This window comes from Cervus canadensis, chromosome 18, assembly GCF_019320065.1.
Source record: "Cervus canadensis isolate Bull #8, Minnesota chromosome 18, ASM1932006v1, whole genome shotgun sequence".
Lineage (NCBI taxonomy): Eukaryota > Metazoa > Chordata > Mammalia > Artiodactyla > Cervidae > Cervus > Cervus canadensis.
The window spans coordinates 37,093,228-37,109,676 of NC_057403.1; the positions used below are offsets into that span (position 1 = coordinate 37,093,228).

General features: G+C 51.3%; 1 protein-coding gene across 4 annotated transcripts; it reads right to left on the reverse strand.

Moving 5' to 3' along the window:
• Nucleotides 1–206: 206 nt before the first annotated feature.
• On the reverse strand, nucleotides 207–16,347 carry NUTF2 (nuclear transport factor 2). 4 transcript variants are annotated; one of them, XM_043437918.1, is made up of 5 exons: nucleotides 16,198–16,347; nucleotides 5,618–5,745; nucleotides 3,914–3,985; nucleotides 3,731–3,829; nucleotides 207–2,015 (listed from the first exon to the last, which is right to left on the reverse strand). In XM_043437918.1, exons 2-5 carry the CDS (start codon nucleotides 5,714–5,716, stop codon nucleotides 1,902–1,904), a joined length of 384 nt encoding a protein of 127 aa, XP_043293853.1. In that variant the 5' UTR covers nucleotides 5,717–5,745; nucleotides 16,198–16,347; the 3' UTR covers nucleotides 207–1,901. The 4 variants fall into 4 exon arrangements, with proteins under 4 accessions (XP_043293853.1, XP_043293856.1, XP_043293855.1 ...); XM_043437921.1 differs by lacking the exon at nucleotides 16,198–16,347 and adding an exon at nucleotides 15,913–16,056; XM_043437920.1 differs by lacking the exon at nucleotides 16,198–16,347 and adding an exon at nucleotides 15,732–15,884.
• Between the last annotated feature and the right edge of the window lie 102 nt (nucleotides 16,348–16,449).

A 16,449-nucleotide genomic window follows, 5' to 3' on the forward strand; every position in this document is an offset into this window, starting at 1 on the left:
AACTGTCTCCTGCATCTGCCTGCATTGGCAGGCGGATTCTTTACCACTGAGTCACCTGGAAAGGTCTAAAGGGACCTGTGAATTCATGGACCCAGGAATTGCAAGGGCAGAGATAGTCCCACCACAAACATCACCTTGTTCCCTAATGTCTCCCAGCATCCCCCTGCATGACCTTGCACCGTCAGGCAAAAAGAAAGAAACCATGGTTTACAAACACTTCTTTATTGCAGACATTTCAGGCACAGGTACATGGAAAAGCTGTATTGCAAATTTTATACAGGGTGGTTTAAGAGGCAGCAGGTTTCTACCTCTCTCCCCAACCTCTATCCCCCAAATACAGAGCAGCCAAGAAACTAGTCCCACTGAAACCTCCTGAGTATGCTGTTATTTCAAACAGCACACCATCCAGCCCAGTGCCCAGTGTAGCTAGGCTACCAGTGGGGGTCTGAGGAAGTCCTTGGCTTCCATCCAGAATGCAGGAGGGAAGGGGAGCTGTGCATGTCAGGCAAAGCTGTGGTGCCCTCACCAATCCTAAACCCCCAAACAGGGCACCAGACCAAATACAGGGTTTGGTTCTGGCCTCTGGTTGCTACCTTGCCATCAGTTTTACACCACCAAAGTCTCAGGGCTAAAGGGCTGGATTTGTATTGATACTAGGCAAAGTCTGTCCCCAAAACTAAGGAGGAGAAACTGCCCCAACAGCTGAGATTTCCTGGGATTTGAGGATAGTAGTGTGAGGTTGTGTTTGTGGTCAGGGAGGGAATAGAAGGCCTAGAGATGCCTTGCAGAGGTCTCAGGCATGAGAAATCCTACAACCTGAATCCCTCAAACTCAGAATGCTTTCTTTCATAGTTTTAAATCTATACTCCAACCCAAGCAGGCCTGGCTCTGTGGGCATTGGAGGCGGGCTGTTTGAGGCACTCCCATTCTGGTAGTGACATCCAAAGCAGATGGTACAGGGTAAGAGGTGCCCTCTGCTTGGCCTGGGATTTACAGGGCATGCTGGATGTGATACTGACCCTTCTGTGGCTAGAACAGGCCCTTCTCCCTCAAATGCCTGCTCATACTTGGTCCTGCTGAGCCCTCAGTCCAGAGGGCTTGAGCTTAATGGACCATTCTTGCCAAGGCTTTTCAATCTTCGGTGGGATTCTGCATCATCTCACCTGTCATTAGAGCCCTGACCCTACCCAATATAGAGGTCACAGATGTCAGAACTGACTGCTGAGGCTTCAAGGGCATCTTCTGTTCAGACCTGAGCTCTCCCTGTCTGCAGCTCACTTTTCCAAGGCCAGGTGGAGGAAACACTATGCCCTACAGGGCCTCTAAGAGAAGTGAGTTCAGAGTGCTGCCGAGCTCAGAATGCTGCTTCGGTGTTTTCTCCTTGCAACAGGTATTGCTGAGTGGGCGTAGAGGTGGGACGGTGAGACATGAGAGAGCCAATGAGGCAGGGTAATTATGGATGCCCAGCCCACTATTCAACTAATTCAAACAATTTAAACTGTTAAGAAAATTTTCGTGGTTTTATTGTATCATGAGGCATTGAAACATCTGAACAAATCAATATCTGGGCGGTGAGGCAGCTGCTTTCTCCTTCACTTCTTTGGGTTACTAGAGCAACTTGTCAGTAGATTAAAAAAAAAAAAAAAAAAAAAAGACAACCTTTTGCATTACTTAAGTCTTTCCAAGGCATGCGCTGGTACAACACAAACTTCTCCTGTCAGATGCAACTAGTCTAGCGTCCAAACATCATGCACAACACCTCGGTAGCAGCAGCGCACTGCGCCCACGCCCACCGCGGCCCTGCTCATTTGTGAATGATATTTGGAGCATCTGGAGGAGTGTGAATAGTATCGGGAAGAGGAGGGAGGAGGAAACAGCATGAGTGCCTGGCTGGGAGGAGGTCAGCCAAAGTTGTGCAGGGCAAGCCTGAACATGTCATTGGTGCAAACCCAAGCATCGTTGATGTTCTTTAATAGGAACATCTGGTGGAACCCCATGATGGGGTCTTCATCGGCCTGTGAGGAGAGAGAAAATGGTTCAGTTAAGTTGGCCAAGGAACAGGAAGGGTGTTCAGTTGGAGGAGAATGCTGACTTTGCAATCAGGTCCTTCTATCTTGGACACAAACCCTAGGAGAGCCCGGGGTACTCATGATTGTGAACTGACATAATGTATGTAACATTGAACTTGGCACAAAGGGAACCTGAGGTGGCAGCTCACACTGCTATGTACATTCAAACGGCAGAACAATTCACCAGTTAGCTACAGCAATATAGCAGAGAACATAGCACCTCTGAGTCCATGTTGCTGGGCACAAGTGACCAATCTGAAAGAGTTCTGTGGCACTTATCATGTAACTCATGGTAGTCTAAAAACTAAACAGTCTTAGTGTCTGATTTTGTTAGTCTAGCCATGAGAAGATACTACTAATGACTTTGTACGTAAGAAAAGGCTCAAAACCAAGCTCACACCAATTACAGCTCTGCAGAGAAAAAAAAAACTAACGCATCCCTATCAGGTAATCTGTTTCCTGTCACATAACGTATAATATTTGCAACAAAAAAAGGGTGAGAGACCTCCAGTCAAACTGCAGAACACCCGGATGAGGCCTAGTTGAGGTAGAAGCCTAACTAACCAGCTGTGTTTCTAACATCACTGTTTTTTCCAGGAATTATCATCAGCAAGGAGGCAAATCAGTCTTTTGGGGGTTGGACAGAAACACCAGAAAGAATTTGAAGCCAGGTGGAAAGAGGCACTGCTTACTGACCTCAGCCTGGGAACGTGTGCCCTGAGACCCTGGAAAAGACCTCCTCACTCCCAAGGCCTATCTGAGCACACTCTCTGGGCAGGGTATCTTGGACAGGCAGGAGAAACTGACAGGGAAAACCAGGCCAGAAGGCAGGTCCACCCAGGTCCAGTGGAGAGGCCTAGAGGGCCCCCCTCTCCCTCCACCCTTGTAATGGACTCAGGAAGCCCTGCCTAGCCTAGAGAGAAGGCATGTGGGTCTGATATTCTGGGGACCATGATGTCACATGCCCAGGAGGCTGGAACCTGGTTAAGGGGCAGCTCATCTGTCCTGCTTTGGGAAGAAGGAGAGGCTTTTTGGAAATCAAGAATCTGTCTTCAGTCTGTTAGAGTTCAACAAGTAGGAGTTCCTGGAAGGGGGTGGGGTGGACGGGCAGAGACACCAAAGGACCACAGGAAAGCTTTGAAGGTTAACAGGTCTTGAGAAGTGGAACTAGAAATGCAAAGAGAAGCAGGAGTTCCAAGAATCTGCTTTGTTCAGCAGGTGGAAGAGCCAGCAGCCAGCTTGGGGAGTGGTAGCATGGACTCCAGTTCAAGGTCAGCTGCCTGCAGAAGGCTCCCCTACAGCTTGGGGCAGTACAAAGGCCCAGAGGCTGGGATCACAGCCCTATCCTGTTCCTGGATCTCTTTGTCCCTTCTCCAAGAAGCCTCTATACCAGTGCTCTCCAATAGGACTTGTTACAAGAACAGAAATGTTTTAGGTTTGTGCTGCCCAATAGGCAGCCAGGAATAACTCTGAGCACTTGAAATATGACTAATGCAACTGAGGAACTACATTTTAATTTTATTTCATTTTACTTCATGCAATTTAAAAATCACCCCGTGTGGCTGATGGCTAGAGTACCAAGCTACAAAGCTCTAGGCATCACTTGTCTGGGTGTCCCTGAGGAATAGGACAGTGGCGCTGCAAGGCAGCAGCACCATTACCTTGAGCTGGCCCACAACCATGCTGATGATGCAGCTGTCTGGTGTGGGCTGATGGTCCTGCGCCGTGATGCTGTGCTGGATTTTCTGGAATGGAAGGCTCTGCAAGAGAAAAAATAGGTGGTGGGCTGTGGCCAGCAAGGTGGGGAAGGAGCTGCCTGCAGCCCAGCCCTGGCCCTTACTTACAGACAATTTCTCCACAATGGCAGCTTTCCCCTGGAATTGCTGTCCTTCCCACGTAAGGCATGATGCATCAATCTGAAAACCAGGAAATCTGGGGTCAGAGCTTCAGAGCACAAGGAATATCTCTGAGGCCCTGAAAAGACCACAAAAAGGGTCCTGCTTGGGGAACATGAGTCCATGTCTGTTTCCCTGTCTGTAAAGAAGGGAAATGAGGGTAACTTCCAAACTTCAGATGATTAACAACTTTAATTACACCCCAGTATCACAGAGCCCAAGCTCTGAAAGACTATGTAACAAAATACAAACTTATTAACAAGTAAGCTCATCTCCCACTTTTTTTCCATTAAGTTGTATAGCCTTTGATATGGATGAGCTCCAGGCTGGCCATATGTGGCCAAGGCTCAGGCAAAAACCGTCCTGTTGTGTGGGCAGTCAGCAACAGTCCCAGAATAATCATCAGAAATAACTTGGAAGAAAAATAGAAAGAAAGAAATAACTAGGAAACATCTATGTTCAACACCATCTCTAGAGCCCAGAGTCAGTTCCACAGAGGCCCTTTCCATGGGGTCAGGGAGGGATGGAGGTTGACAAGGCCTCTCCTGGGACTTTCCCAACCATCAACGTGTAACCCGCAGCTTCACTGCCTCCCTGCCCCATCTTTCCTACCACAGCCTCCTGGGGCAGAGCTCAAAGGTGCCTCTACTACTTAGCAGCTCTGACATTAGGCAAACTAGTTTTTTATTTCCCCACCCTGAATCTGTTTCCTGATGTTTAAAGGGAACACATGCTGAGCTTTACGTAAAATGACATACATAAAGTACTCCTTAAAGACCTTGCTAACTCTTCTCTGGGTCAGACCTGCTTTAATTGATTTCAAAAGCAACAAGACAGAAGTGCCAAAGATCCCAGTCAGACCAGTTTGAGTTTTTAAAACCCTTTACCTGTGATAATGACAATCAATTACCTGGGCCAGATGTGGCCTTCCACCGCTAACATCCCTTTCTTTTCTTCAAAATGTCTGAATTGGCCCTGACTTTTTGAGGGAGACAGAGGAGTGTGCCCACAGCCCATCAGGCTGCAAGTCTGTGTGTGATGACTCCTATCACTTCTATCCTGGGCCAACCTGCTAGGCATGGCTTGATTAATCACACTTCTGTCTTGGGCAGGGTCGAATACAAGTAACTCTTGGTGTATATCAACATCATTAACACAGCAGTAAAAAATGTCTACATAGAAGGGTTTCTCAAGAAACACCCACCTCCCATGAGCATTCAGGGGCTTTTAGCTCTTCAAAGGACACTGGGCCCGGGGTCTCCAGGAGCGATCTGAGGTACACTGATGATTCTTACAGCTGCTGCCTCCAGGGGGCACCAGAAGCCCTAGCCTCTGTCCGCCACTGCCAGGTCTGGAGCAGAGGCACTCCCAGGACCATGGAAGGGTGAGCCCAGAACCTGCTGTCTATGGTACCACTCATGTAGATCCACTAGGTCACCTAAGAATGTCACTCATGCAGAAGATGACAGAAAGGCCCATGTGGCCCGGGGAGCTGAGTTAGGCCTTAAGCCCCCTACCCCGTGGAGAGTAGCTCAGATAAAAGGGCTCAGCCAATCCAGTGAGAGGTGCCAGAACTTGTGAACTGGAGGCACTGGCCCCACATCTGAATTGACCCCCTGGAATCCTGTTTTGGTACTAGAGCAGAAGACTTACATAAATTGCGCCTAGTTGAGTTCTGTCATTATCAAATAACTGGTAGTAATGTTGAATGAAGCTGGATCCAATCTGCTCCCAAATTGGCTTGTCTCCCATTCTGGAGCGTCACCCGGCCTCGTTGAGACCTGTAAGTCCAGCAAGACAGGGAGGGAAGCGTTGGTACCTTGGTACCATGGAAGCAGCAGGTAGCCAGTCAGTCTCTTCACTGATCCCCACCGTCCCAGACCTCTTTGAGCAGGCAGTGCTGTATTAAGGTCTGTTCCCCCGGAGAACAGAGAGAACCCAGGGAACTCATAAGCAATCCCTCAATAGAGACAAGTGCAGGGAGCCCAGAGGTGGACAACTCAGACCCTCCTGGTGCCAGGATCATAGAGAAGGATGGGTCCTGAGGGTGGAGCCCAGACGAAGGAAGGTCAGAGCAACTACTATAGAGGATGAGCTTTTGAGGAGGAGCTAAGCACTCTTCCCATTTCTTTTCATTTAATCCTCTCAACAGCCTGCACAGCCAGTTACCGCTATTCTTCCCACTTTGCAGGTCAGGAACTCCTCATGTCTGTGAGTTAAGTGTCTTCGATTGCAGCACTCCGGCCCTTAACACTACCCCAGGGCCTTACTGGCAGGTAGAAGACCCGGTCAGAGTAGGGAGAAATGGTTCCTCAGGGTCCCACTTGCAACAAAGACAGCAAGTGACCCTCCCTCACTCTGTCTTAAGGGGAAGTTTATTTCTTTGAGGCCACATGACATCATTACATCACCGAGAGAGGTTATATCTACCAACTGCAAAGCTGGGACCATGAGTTCAGAGGATCACAGATGACAACAGAAATGCTGGGAGGGCAAAGGAAGGTTGGGAGGGGAAAATGAGTCATGTCTCTACACCCCATCCCAGCACTGGCTCCATCAGAAGGGCTGCCCCTCTCGCGTTTCCGAGCAAGAGGGGAGCCGCACCCCCTCCACCCCTCCCTGCTACAGATATCAGGGATCCAAGGCTGCTAGATGAAAAATCCAAGCCCCAGAAGAAAAAAGCCACTCAGGCTTCGGTAGGCTCCTCCTGGATAGAGTGGAGCGCATCTCACTGCAGCATCCACGACAGCAGGTCTGCTGTCCTACAGCTGTTTCTGACTGCACAGGAACCCACCCAGTCTCCTAACAACGGGACTCTGAACCAAAGCTGTGGGGAGGTGGGTCTGACCGCGGCAGACAACCACTGGCAGTGGTGGGATCTGATGCAAGTCACTGCCGTCCTGAGGGCCTCAGCCCTCTTCTCTACAAGGGGGTGGAACCCTGCTGTTGCCAGTGGAGTCTCACTAAGGGAACCTAGTAAAGCTCTTGACTCAGCTTGGTTAGTGCTGGTCTGCTCTGGCCCCTATGACCTCACCCTAGGCCAGAGGAATCAGAGGAAGGACAGTGGAAGTGGGTAGTAGCTTATTCCCAATTCAGCCAATCTCCCAGCCTGTGACCAACACTCCAGCCAATGAGGGGCCAGGAAGCTGAGCCAGCTTTATTTTAGGTTCCCTAGGAGGTGGTGGCACTAAAAATAGCAGCACGGTGCTGGGATGACTAAATGTCCAGGAAAGTCTAAAAGAAGCAGAGGAGAAAGCTTGGGCCCAGCCGCGCCTGCTTGGGACAAGGAGTGCCCCAGCTTGCTCTCTTCCAAGAAACAGAACAAGCGGGAAAAACACAGGATGCGCAGCTGCTCTGTCTTGGTCACATTTTCAAGGGGTCAGACTGTGACAGCACCGCCTGCAAACTCGGGTCACTGGAGGCATGACAGAGCCCCGCATCGCGCATCTCTACCCCTTCCGCCAGACGACTCACTGAGCTTGGCTCAGCCATCACAGCCCAACCCCACCACGTCACACTCCCAAGATGCCTGCTGAGCCCCCCAAGGCCTCTGGGGCAGGGGAAAGCTGGAGGAATGAACTAGGGCCATCTCGCACTGTTCTCAGCAGCCCTCAGGGCAGGTCTTGGAGTGTGCCAGTCGGGAGAAACAACATGGGCACGTGCCTGGGGACACAAGAAGAGATAAGGGCAGGAAACTGGGAAGCGGGAGATGGAGGGTGAGGGGAAATAAGACCAGAAGCTATCCAAAGAAAAGTGGCGCCGTGTGGTGGGACACTGAGGTGAAGGAAGTGAGGTGTTTTTTCCTTTCTCAACATTGTTCTTAATGGTGTGATAAGTTTCTAACACAAAAACGACTTGGCAGAAGCAGAGGTGGAGTAAAGAGGTTGGAGGGATAAAGGGACAGAAGAACCCTTTGGTAGGGTGGAGGGGGCAGGGCAGAGGGAGCTCTCCTGAGGGACAGGACTGCTCAAAAAGGGTGAGCAGGAACCATCAAAGCTGTGTGGATTGAATACTTTGCTTTAGAGATGTCAAGTGATGCCACTGAAGCCCACAGCAACCTTGTTCGAGGCTTGCTCGATCCTGATGTGTTTACCTCTGTGTAGTAATCATGTGGTCATGTGGTCAATTTCACTATCAGCCCACTTTACAGGTGGCAAAACCAAGGTTCAGCCTGTGGCCCCAACTTCCCCAGTACATCAGTGCTGATCCTGCGTTCTCTGGTCAAGGCCACTGCTTATTTTCTGCTAATTTTGTGTCCTTGAGTTCTAAGCCACAAGGCTGGCGATGTCCCTCCTCTACAAGCCCTTCACCCTTGGGTTCAAGGTCAAACACCTGAAGGCCCACAGGTGGCTATCCACACCTGCCCCTAACTCCTCAGCCATGCTCTCCTAACTTGATCCAGCACCACACCTAAACACACCGGAATTTGAGAGTGTTTGCTCCTGGGGTTTTTGCACAGGTGAGTCCTCCCACTGGGATGCCTGCCCTCCCCTCACGTCACCATTCAGATACCTCCCATCTGGGTCTTCTTTTGCAGACTCAACTGATGACCCTCAACCCCATGTGCAAGCCTGGATCAGCACACCCAGGGCCCACTCCACTGTGGCTCTGGGCTGTGAGGATTCCCACACAGCCCAGATGTGGTTCTTGCCACATCCCATCCCACCCCCTCAATCTCCCAGCACAGAGTCCAGCAAACTATGGGACTTCCAGTTCGACTCCACATCTTCCACAAAGCTTTCACCCTGTAGGTGGGAGGTGGTATTCTTGAACCTAGAAAAAGAAGCAGGGTGCGGGGGCCACCTCCCATCCCCATGGGACAACAGGGGAGGGGTGAGCTGGGCTGGGGGTTCACCAGGATGGCCAGCCAGCTCCGGCCTTGCTTCTAATATATTTACTGTGGAAAGAATAGCCTGGAAAGAAACACAATGCCAAGGCTGATGGGCAGCTTCGAGTGAGACTGGGGACTGACCTTCATGACAGCTTCTCCTATAGCTCTTCTGAGAGGGCCGCTGCCCACCGCCTCCTGCTTCACTCAGGCTGACTGAGGCCAGGCTCCTCGAGGAGCAGAAATGATCTCGGTGACCTCTCACCCACTGAGCGTCAGCCTTCACTGACCCTTAGGTCTCTGTGGGTGCAAAGACTCTCTAAGAATGTCTCATACACTGCGGCCCGCTCCCAATCAATCCACACAGAGGCAGAGATGCCCCAGTCCTGTCAATGACTTCAAGTCGTTCATACTCCCTGAGGCTGTCATACACATCAGCTTAAAAGCTCTAGCCCAGGAGATCCCACTGGGTAACAGAAAAAAAAAAAACCACCCCTTCATTTTGCTTCTCAAATTCTGGGTCAGTGTTTCCAGTATTTTGAAACCTGAAACAGTAGTGTCCAACTGATGTCTCATTTTCACTAATGCCTATTCAGTGTAGAAATGTGCTCATGGCTTTACATGCATTTTGTTCTAACACCCTGTGAGTCAACTCCCATGCTAGAGATGAGCAAAACAATGCCCAGCAAGGTCAGCTAAACTTGCTCAAGGTCACGAACCTAATAAAAGGTGGAAATGGATGGAACCAGGCTTAGTGGGCTCCAGGACCAAGACTTCCAGTGACAACTGGTCTGGAGATAAAAACGAATGACACATAGGGCTGAAGCCCTGATCTCTAACCTTGGCTTTTTCTGAAAGGGGCAAGACAGGCTTGAACCAGGGCTTCTGCCTCTAAACAAAGGCACCAGGCAGACTGCCACACTAAACAATGAATGTTTTCATGGGGGATGATCTCACCCTTTTCCTAAACCTTCAAAGTCACAACCCCATTCCGCCATCTCAGCGAAGCAGAGATAACCGTGGGCCTAGCTGGATCTGGGGCAGGACTGGGGTCAGGAGAGTGACAAGACGAGAAAGAGGAAGAGGACATTCATTACTAACTCTACACTTTCAAACAGAAGGATGTTCATGTTAGACAGCCTATCACTGAGGCCCACAGGGAACACCAGATGTGCAAGCTTATAGTGGGATCCTTGAACTCAGCACCAACTCAGCACTACGACCTTCACATCTACTGTCTGCTAGTCCTCAAGAGCCCTGAGGCAGAGGCTGGGAAGGACTCCGACAGGTAGAACTGACAGACAACTTTGGCTTAAATCCAGAGCACAGGCGTGGACTAAACAGTGAGAGGGAAGGCTGTGGGCTGCAGCCAGAAGGGAAGAACTGACCTGAGGAGTGTGGTGTGTCCTGTGCAGCAGCCTCCCGTTCACCACTGATAAAATCCCAACCACTTACCCTGCCTTCCAGGCCCTGGGTGCCCTGGCCTCCCAGCTAGCCATCCTCATCTCCGGCCACCCACTCCTCCCCGTCCTCTGCAGCCACTCTGGGCATTTTCCTATTTTTGGAACATCCTGAGTCTGTTCTCACTGGAGGGCTCTGCAACTGCTGATTCTTCTACTTGGATCATCCTCCCTCCTAGATGTATCCAGATCCTCCTTCATGTGTCTAGCTCCCTGTCACATGTGTGTCCACTCAAAGGTTACCTCCTCACAGACACCTTCCCTGACCATTCAGTCTAAAGTGACCTCCCGGTTACTCATTGCATCATCCTGCTTCAGGTTCTTAGCACTCATCTCTGCATGAGATTATCACATATTTGTTAATGGTCCCTCTCCCTGACTGGAGCACCCCTGTCCCTGTCTGCAAGGTGCCTCACCGAGGCCCTCTTCTCTGGAGAAGTGTGTTCTGGGAAAACCCTGTTCAATTTAAGTGGCCAGGTGACCCACTTCACCTCCACCCACACCTTCTGTCCAATTTGTCAGGAAACAATCCTTTGCCTTCCACCCAGTCATCTGTCTGAGGTGTGTGTTAAGTGGTGCTTGGCCCGCCCCTCCCACCCCAATTCCCAAGGTTCTGATCACCCGAGAGACAACTGTGGCTGAAGAGGAGGCACAGGACCACACATCAAAGGCCTGGCAGCTAGCCTGCTTCTCCTCTCCCTCATGGCAGGACCCTCTGACCCTGTCTTCATCAGTAATTATATCGATGTTAGGAGTAATCAACTGTGGATATAAAGCAGGACTCAGCTGGAAGATACAAGGTGAACACTGGGTCAAGAGCTGGGAAGGAGGGTAATCAGCCTCCTGTAGGACACCACACTAAGGAATAGCCTTGACCCAGGACTGGCAACAGCCTCATTGACCACTCACTTGCCGGCAGTTGGGAGAGAAATCAGCCAAGGTCTGCTGCCCAAGACAGAACCCTTTCCTGGGGCAGACCCCTGCGGTCTAGGTGCCCCCAGCACGCTAAGGGCCTTCTCTTCTATTTGGAGAGGGCTCCAGAGGCTTCAGGTTGCCCTGGTTGGCCCAGAAGCTGAATCCTGACATCAGCATTCTAGTCACTCTGCTCTGCCCATACTCAGTTCCTAAGAATCCCCCTTTCCGAAGTGGTTCAGGGATCTCTGGGGCCCTGTCCTACTAGACAGTTCCCATCCATGAACTTGCTGCTTCATGTACCATCAGTCAAACCCCTGTAAACCAGTTATTAATACATGTGTTCTCTCATTCCAGCCTCTCAGCTCTGTAAAGCTGGTATGATTACTGTAACTTTGTAGATGAAACCAAGACTCTTGAGAGGTTAAGAATTCAAGACCATGCAAGGCCACTGGGGCATAGCCAGCATGAAAATGTCTACAAAATTGGCCTGGACTGGAACAGTTGAGAGCCTATGTCAAGTAGCAGGAAGCATAGATGGAAAAAGGAAGAATGGAGCCCAGGCTTTTTCTTCCCCTTTGAAATTGGCAAGCTCTATGCCCGTCAGAAGGGAAACCCTCTAAGTGCATGCTCCACCTGTCACAGTAGGTGTACAACCTACAAATGAGACCGTGCATTGACCTGGGCCTGAACCACCTCTGCAAGTGGAACCAATGTCTCTATACAGATGTCCTTCCAGGGGGCTGCAGTTTCTGCCCTGGAGAGACCCAGTGGCTCTGATGGAGTACCTGAGGCTTTAGGAAACAAACATTCCTGAATTCCTCGTTTACTGAGGCAAACTACCCTCAGTTCCCAGGTTCCTTGGACACATCTCTCATGAGAGGAGGTTCTCCTTCACCAGGGTAGACCCTTCTCCAGCCTGAGTGCTTAAGGAGTTGGCATATAGCAGGTACCAGCAATAAACAAAGGCCCAGGGTAGTGCCAACCCTGGTACTCTTGTGTCCCTCTTCCCTGGCCACCTTTCTGAGTCACAGTCAGACCTGAACAAGTGATTCCTCCCAGGAAGACACATTTCAGCTGACAGAGTGAGAATGCAGATGGCGCCACACAGACCTGGTGGTACGGGTGCTGACCAGCAGCATCAGTCACTCCTGGAGCCACTACAAGGATAACCCGCACACTAGCACCTCCCTCAGGAAGAGTCTTCAGGAACTCCTGCCATATGTGGTCAAAGCAAGAAATCACAAAATCTCAAAACTGGGGAAGGCGTTGGTGTTCAGTTGCTAACTGGTGTCTGACTCCGATCCCACGGACCGCAGCACGCCAGGCTCCCCTGTCCTTCACTATCTCCAGGAGTGTATTCCAATTCATGTCTTTGGGTCTGTGATGCTGTCTAACCATCTCATTCTCTGCCGTTCCCTTCTCCTTCTACCCTCAATTTTTCCTAGCATCAGGGTCTCTTCCAATGAGTCGGCCCTTCACATCAGGTGGCCAAAGTACTGGAGCTTCAGCTTCATTCAGCATCAGTCCTTCCAATGAATATTTAGGATTGATTTCCTTTAGGACTGACTGGTTTGATCTCCTAGTAGTCCAAAGGACTCTCAAGTCTTCTCCAATACCACTCAAACCCAACCCGCCACACACATTCTCATGGCCCATCAGAAAAAAAAAAAATACTAACTTCAAAAACAGGCCCATCAGGAGGTTCAGCTCAAGCTGTCCACAGAAATCCTGCCTAACATTCAACGTCCATCCTGTGGAGAACTTTTTGGATCCACTCCCCAATCTCCAAAAGGACTACCACTCCCTTTCACTTCTGGGGAGGGTGCCTCTGTTTCACTCTGGGAAGATGTCCTGATAGATATCATTCCAAGAGCACTGGGCACTTGAATAAGTGACCTGAAAGGGTCTCAGTCAAAGAGTCTAGTAGAAGGCACCAAGCCAGGTTCAGGCAGGGAAGGAGGTCATGGACCACAAAATGCTGGTGAGATTCTCACATACCGGGAGAACACCCAGCAGAGACCTCTGAGGGACGAGGAGCTGGTGAAGATCTATCTAGACTAGAACTAGACTAGACTAGAAGATCTATCTAGACTCAACAGCAACAGCAATTTGGAGTGGTGATGGCCAAGTTGCTCAAGGGATCCCAGACATTCCTGGGCCCAGCATCATGAGGGATACCTTGCTCCCTGGTTTCTTCAGGCACTGGAAAGGAGAGGGGCTCACTAACAGCCTTTACTCTTCAGTGTTCTGTCACTCAGAAAGCGCCCCCGCCGCCTTTTGCAAAGGGCCAAGAGTCCCTTGTGGGTCTCTTCAACTTAGACTTCAATACATAATAGCAACATTCTGTCTCCCTGACTACTGTGACCTCCTTTCCCCAGCACCGGAATTTGGTAGGAACTCATTATTCTACCTCCAGCTTCTGCCCAGAGCCTGACATACAGAAAGGGCCGCAAGAATGGTGGCTGAGTAAAATGCATCATTGGTGAGAGAAGAGAAAAAAATAACTTCAAGCGAGATACTAATGCCTCAGTAAAGGGATTCTGGAATTTTTTGATATAAGGTGCCTTCCAATCCTAAAATTTGAGCATTCTTTCACATAAATCATTCTTTCCATCCCAACCCACCAGGTGGAAAGTCAGAATAAAGTGAAATGTGGCTCAGAGAGGTGAGTTCCACGTCAGCAAGGGACATAGTCTTGAGCTGGTTGAGAACCCAGTCTCCTCACAGCCTGACCCTTTATTGCGCAGCCATATCCTGATTGTCCCAGGCCAGGCCCCACCTCCAAAGTCAGCCGTGCAAGACTAGAGAGGGTGCATACTGATTGTGGACAACCTCGGTGTTCTCCTCTTATCTCTGAGCTCTGAGACACGGACAGCTTGCCAAATTCTGGAAAGGTCAAGGACTTATGGGGGTCAGGATGCATAGCAATGGCTAGATGACTGACCCCAAACACAGAAGTTATATGGAACTTAAGGTGTGGAATGAGAGGGAGGGACCTGAATCCCTCCTCCCAGGTAACCTATGAGAAAGAACAACAGCATTTTGACCTCAAAGAAAACCCTTGTGATCAAGTCACCTAGGGCTTTGGAATCTGTGAACTAATCCATAGCCATAAAGCCTAACTCACCTGACACCAGTGTCCTAGAAAGAAGCAACCCAGACAATCTCAAGAAGATCTTGAAACAACTGCTTATGGCATGAAGACATCCAATCACACTGATCCTACTTGTGTCCTGTGGGTAGTCCCTCCTTGTTGCCCACGTCCACTGGCAAACCAGGCCTCTCCTGAGCTTGCTGAATGAACCTGACTAGTTCACGCTCGTAGGCTAGGATGTGGGCTAGGAGAAAGAGAAAGACAAAGAGAAAGCAGGCCTGGGTGAGACCTAGACAGATCCTTGCCTATCCTCCTTAACCATGGAAAACGCCACTGCAGGAAAAATTCCAAGGCTTGATTCAATGACCAGAAAAATACTACCTGGGGAAATAATCAAGAAAAAAAAAAAAAATTCCAAGGGTGGTGCATCATGGGCTTAACTCACCTCTCCTAAGAGACCTGCCTGCTGCTGAGGCCAGATGTGCAAAGACTTTGCTGCTTCTTTAGTACCTGGGAGAACTGTGGCTCATTAGCTGCACTGGGTCAGAAAATTCAAGGCTTGACAAACTGTCTTTTCCCCATATCCCATGGTCTTCTCTGGACTCATCCCTTAATTTATTATCACACAGTCAGGAAGGGCCTTCAAAAAGCCAGCCTGAGGACCACTCTATGGCTAGCTACTCCCCCTCCTCCAGAACTCGATGGAGACCTGGTGCTTTCATTAAAGGCAATTTCCCAAGGCCCAACCAGCTTTCTGCCTATTCAGAGGTTGCTCAGACGTTGGAGAATGAGCAAGCAAGAGAGGGAAGCCTGACTTTCTGCAGTCTCCAGCCCTAGTTCTGCCACCCAGGCTTCAGAAGGGCCTCACAGCCCAAGTATGACCCTCCCTCAATGTCCCTTGCAGCCCAGCCTCGTTTGGCACTAGGTTCACTGACCTCAGACCTGGATTGTACCTTCCCCTCAAACCCCACCTTATTGTTACCATCCTCATGGAATCATCCTCCTCTATGGGAGAAGAGCAGACAACTCTGGGAGCAGCAGATGGGAGGATTAGGCTGTACTGAAGATATCTAACAATGTGTTGGAGGCTCACATGTTCAGCTTCACCTCCATGGCTTCTTCCCTCCCTCCCTCCACTAACACAGGCGGCCAACCCACCCACGGCTGAGGTCTGGTCACTAATAGAAAGAAGGGCGGGGGCTGAGCCTACGAGTACGGAGCCGCCTCGTCTCCTCAGGCCAGATTCTCCAAGGCTGCCGGGGGTTAAGTCCCCACGTGGAAGCCCCTCCCGCGCCAGATTCCCTGACCCTGCCCTCCACGCAGAAGAACCTACGCATGAGTTCCGGAGCGGGAGACAGGCTTCGTGCACTCTCAGCCGGCAAACAAGCAAGTGAGCGCTCACCTACATCCGAGCCGAGCTGTGGTTCAGAACCAGAGGAGGGTAGGGCTGCTGCACGCGGGCGCCCTTACCCAGTGCTGACTCCGGAACGGGCTGGGTGGCGTCTACCCATCCCCGGATCCTTGGCGGGCTGGCGGCAGGACGTGGGGATGGGGTCCGCCCGCTAGCCTGCCTGCAGTTTGCGGGACTCGGGCAGGCCTGGCTAGGCCAGACGGGGCGGGGCCCGGAGCGCCCCATCTGGGTGGTCCATACCAGAGAAAAAGCCTGGCCTCGGAGCGGTCCAGTGTGCCCGCCACCTGCACTGTACGCCCGAAATAGGTTCCTGGCTTCCTGTGTTCCCCCCGGCCGCCGCCTCAGAGGACCGGCGGGAGGCGGAGCCGCGCGCGACACATGGCCCCGGCCCCGCGCGGCTTTGGGGCCGCCGGGGGGGGGGCAGGGGAGGGGCCGCCCGGGGACTTGCAGCAGAAGCTCCAGGCGACCCGGAGCACAGCTCCTGCGGCCCAGCCCCCGCCCCGGCGCGCTAGCCCCGACACTCACCCGAGGGGCTGGCACGATGGCGGCAGCGGCGGCGGCAACCCAGCGCGGTCTGCGACCGTCTGTCCCTTCCCCCCTGCCTTCCCTTGCCACCCCGCTGCACTCTGGGAAACGCAGTCCTCCTCGTGCTCTTTTCTGGTATAGGTGCGCAAGGAGAAAACTACCATTCCCGACGTCCTATGCGCCGAGGCCCAGACACGGCTCGCAGCGCGGGAGGTGAGGCTAAGTCAGGGAGGGAGGCCGCCGGGGCGAGCC

Coding starts and splice junctions, on each gene's coding strand:
- NUTF2 (XM_043437918.1), bottom strand. CDS start 5,716: ATGGGAGACAAGCCAATTTGGGAGCAGATTGGATCCAGCTTCATTCAA. Junction 3,986..5,617: donor CTCAACTAGGCGCAATTTAT/GTAAGTCTTCTG, acceptor CCTGGTTTTCAG/ATTGATGCATCATGCCTTAC. Junction 3,830..3,913: donor CCATTGTGGAGAAATTGTCT/GTAAGTAAGGGC, acceptor TTTCTCTTGCAG/AGCCTTCCATTCCAGAAAAT.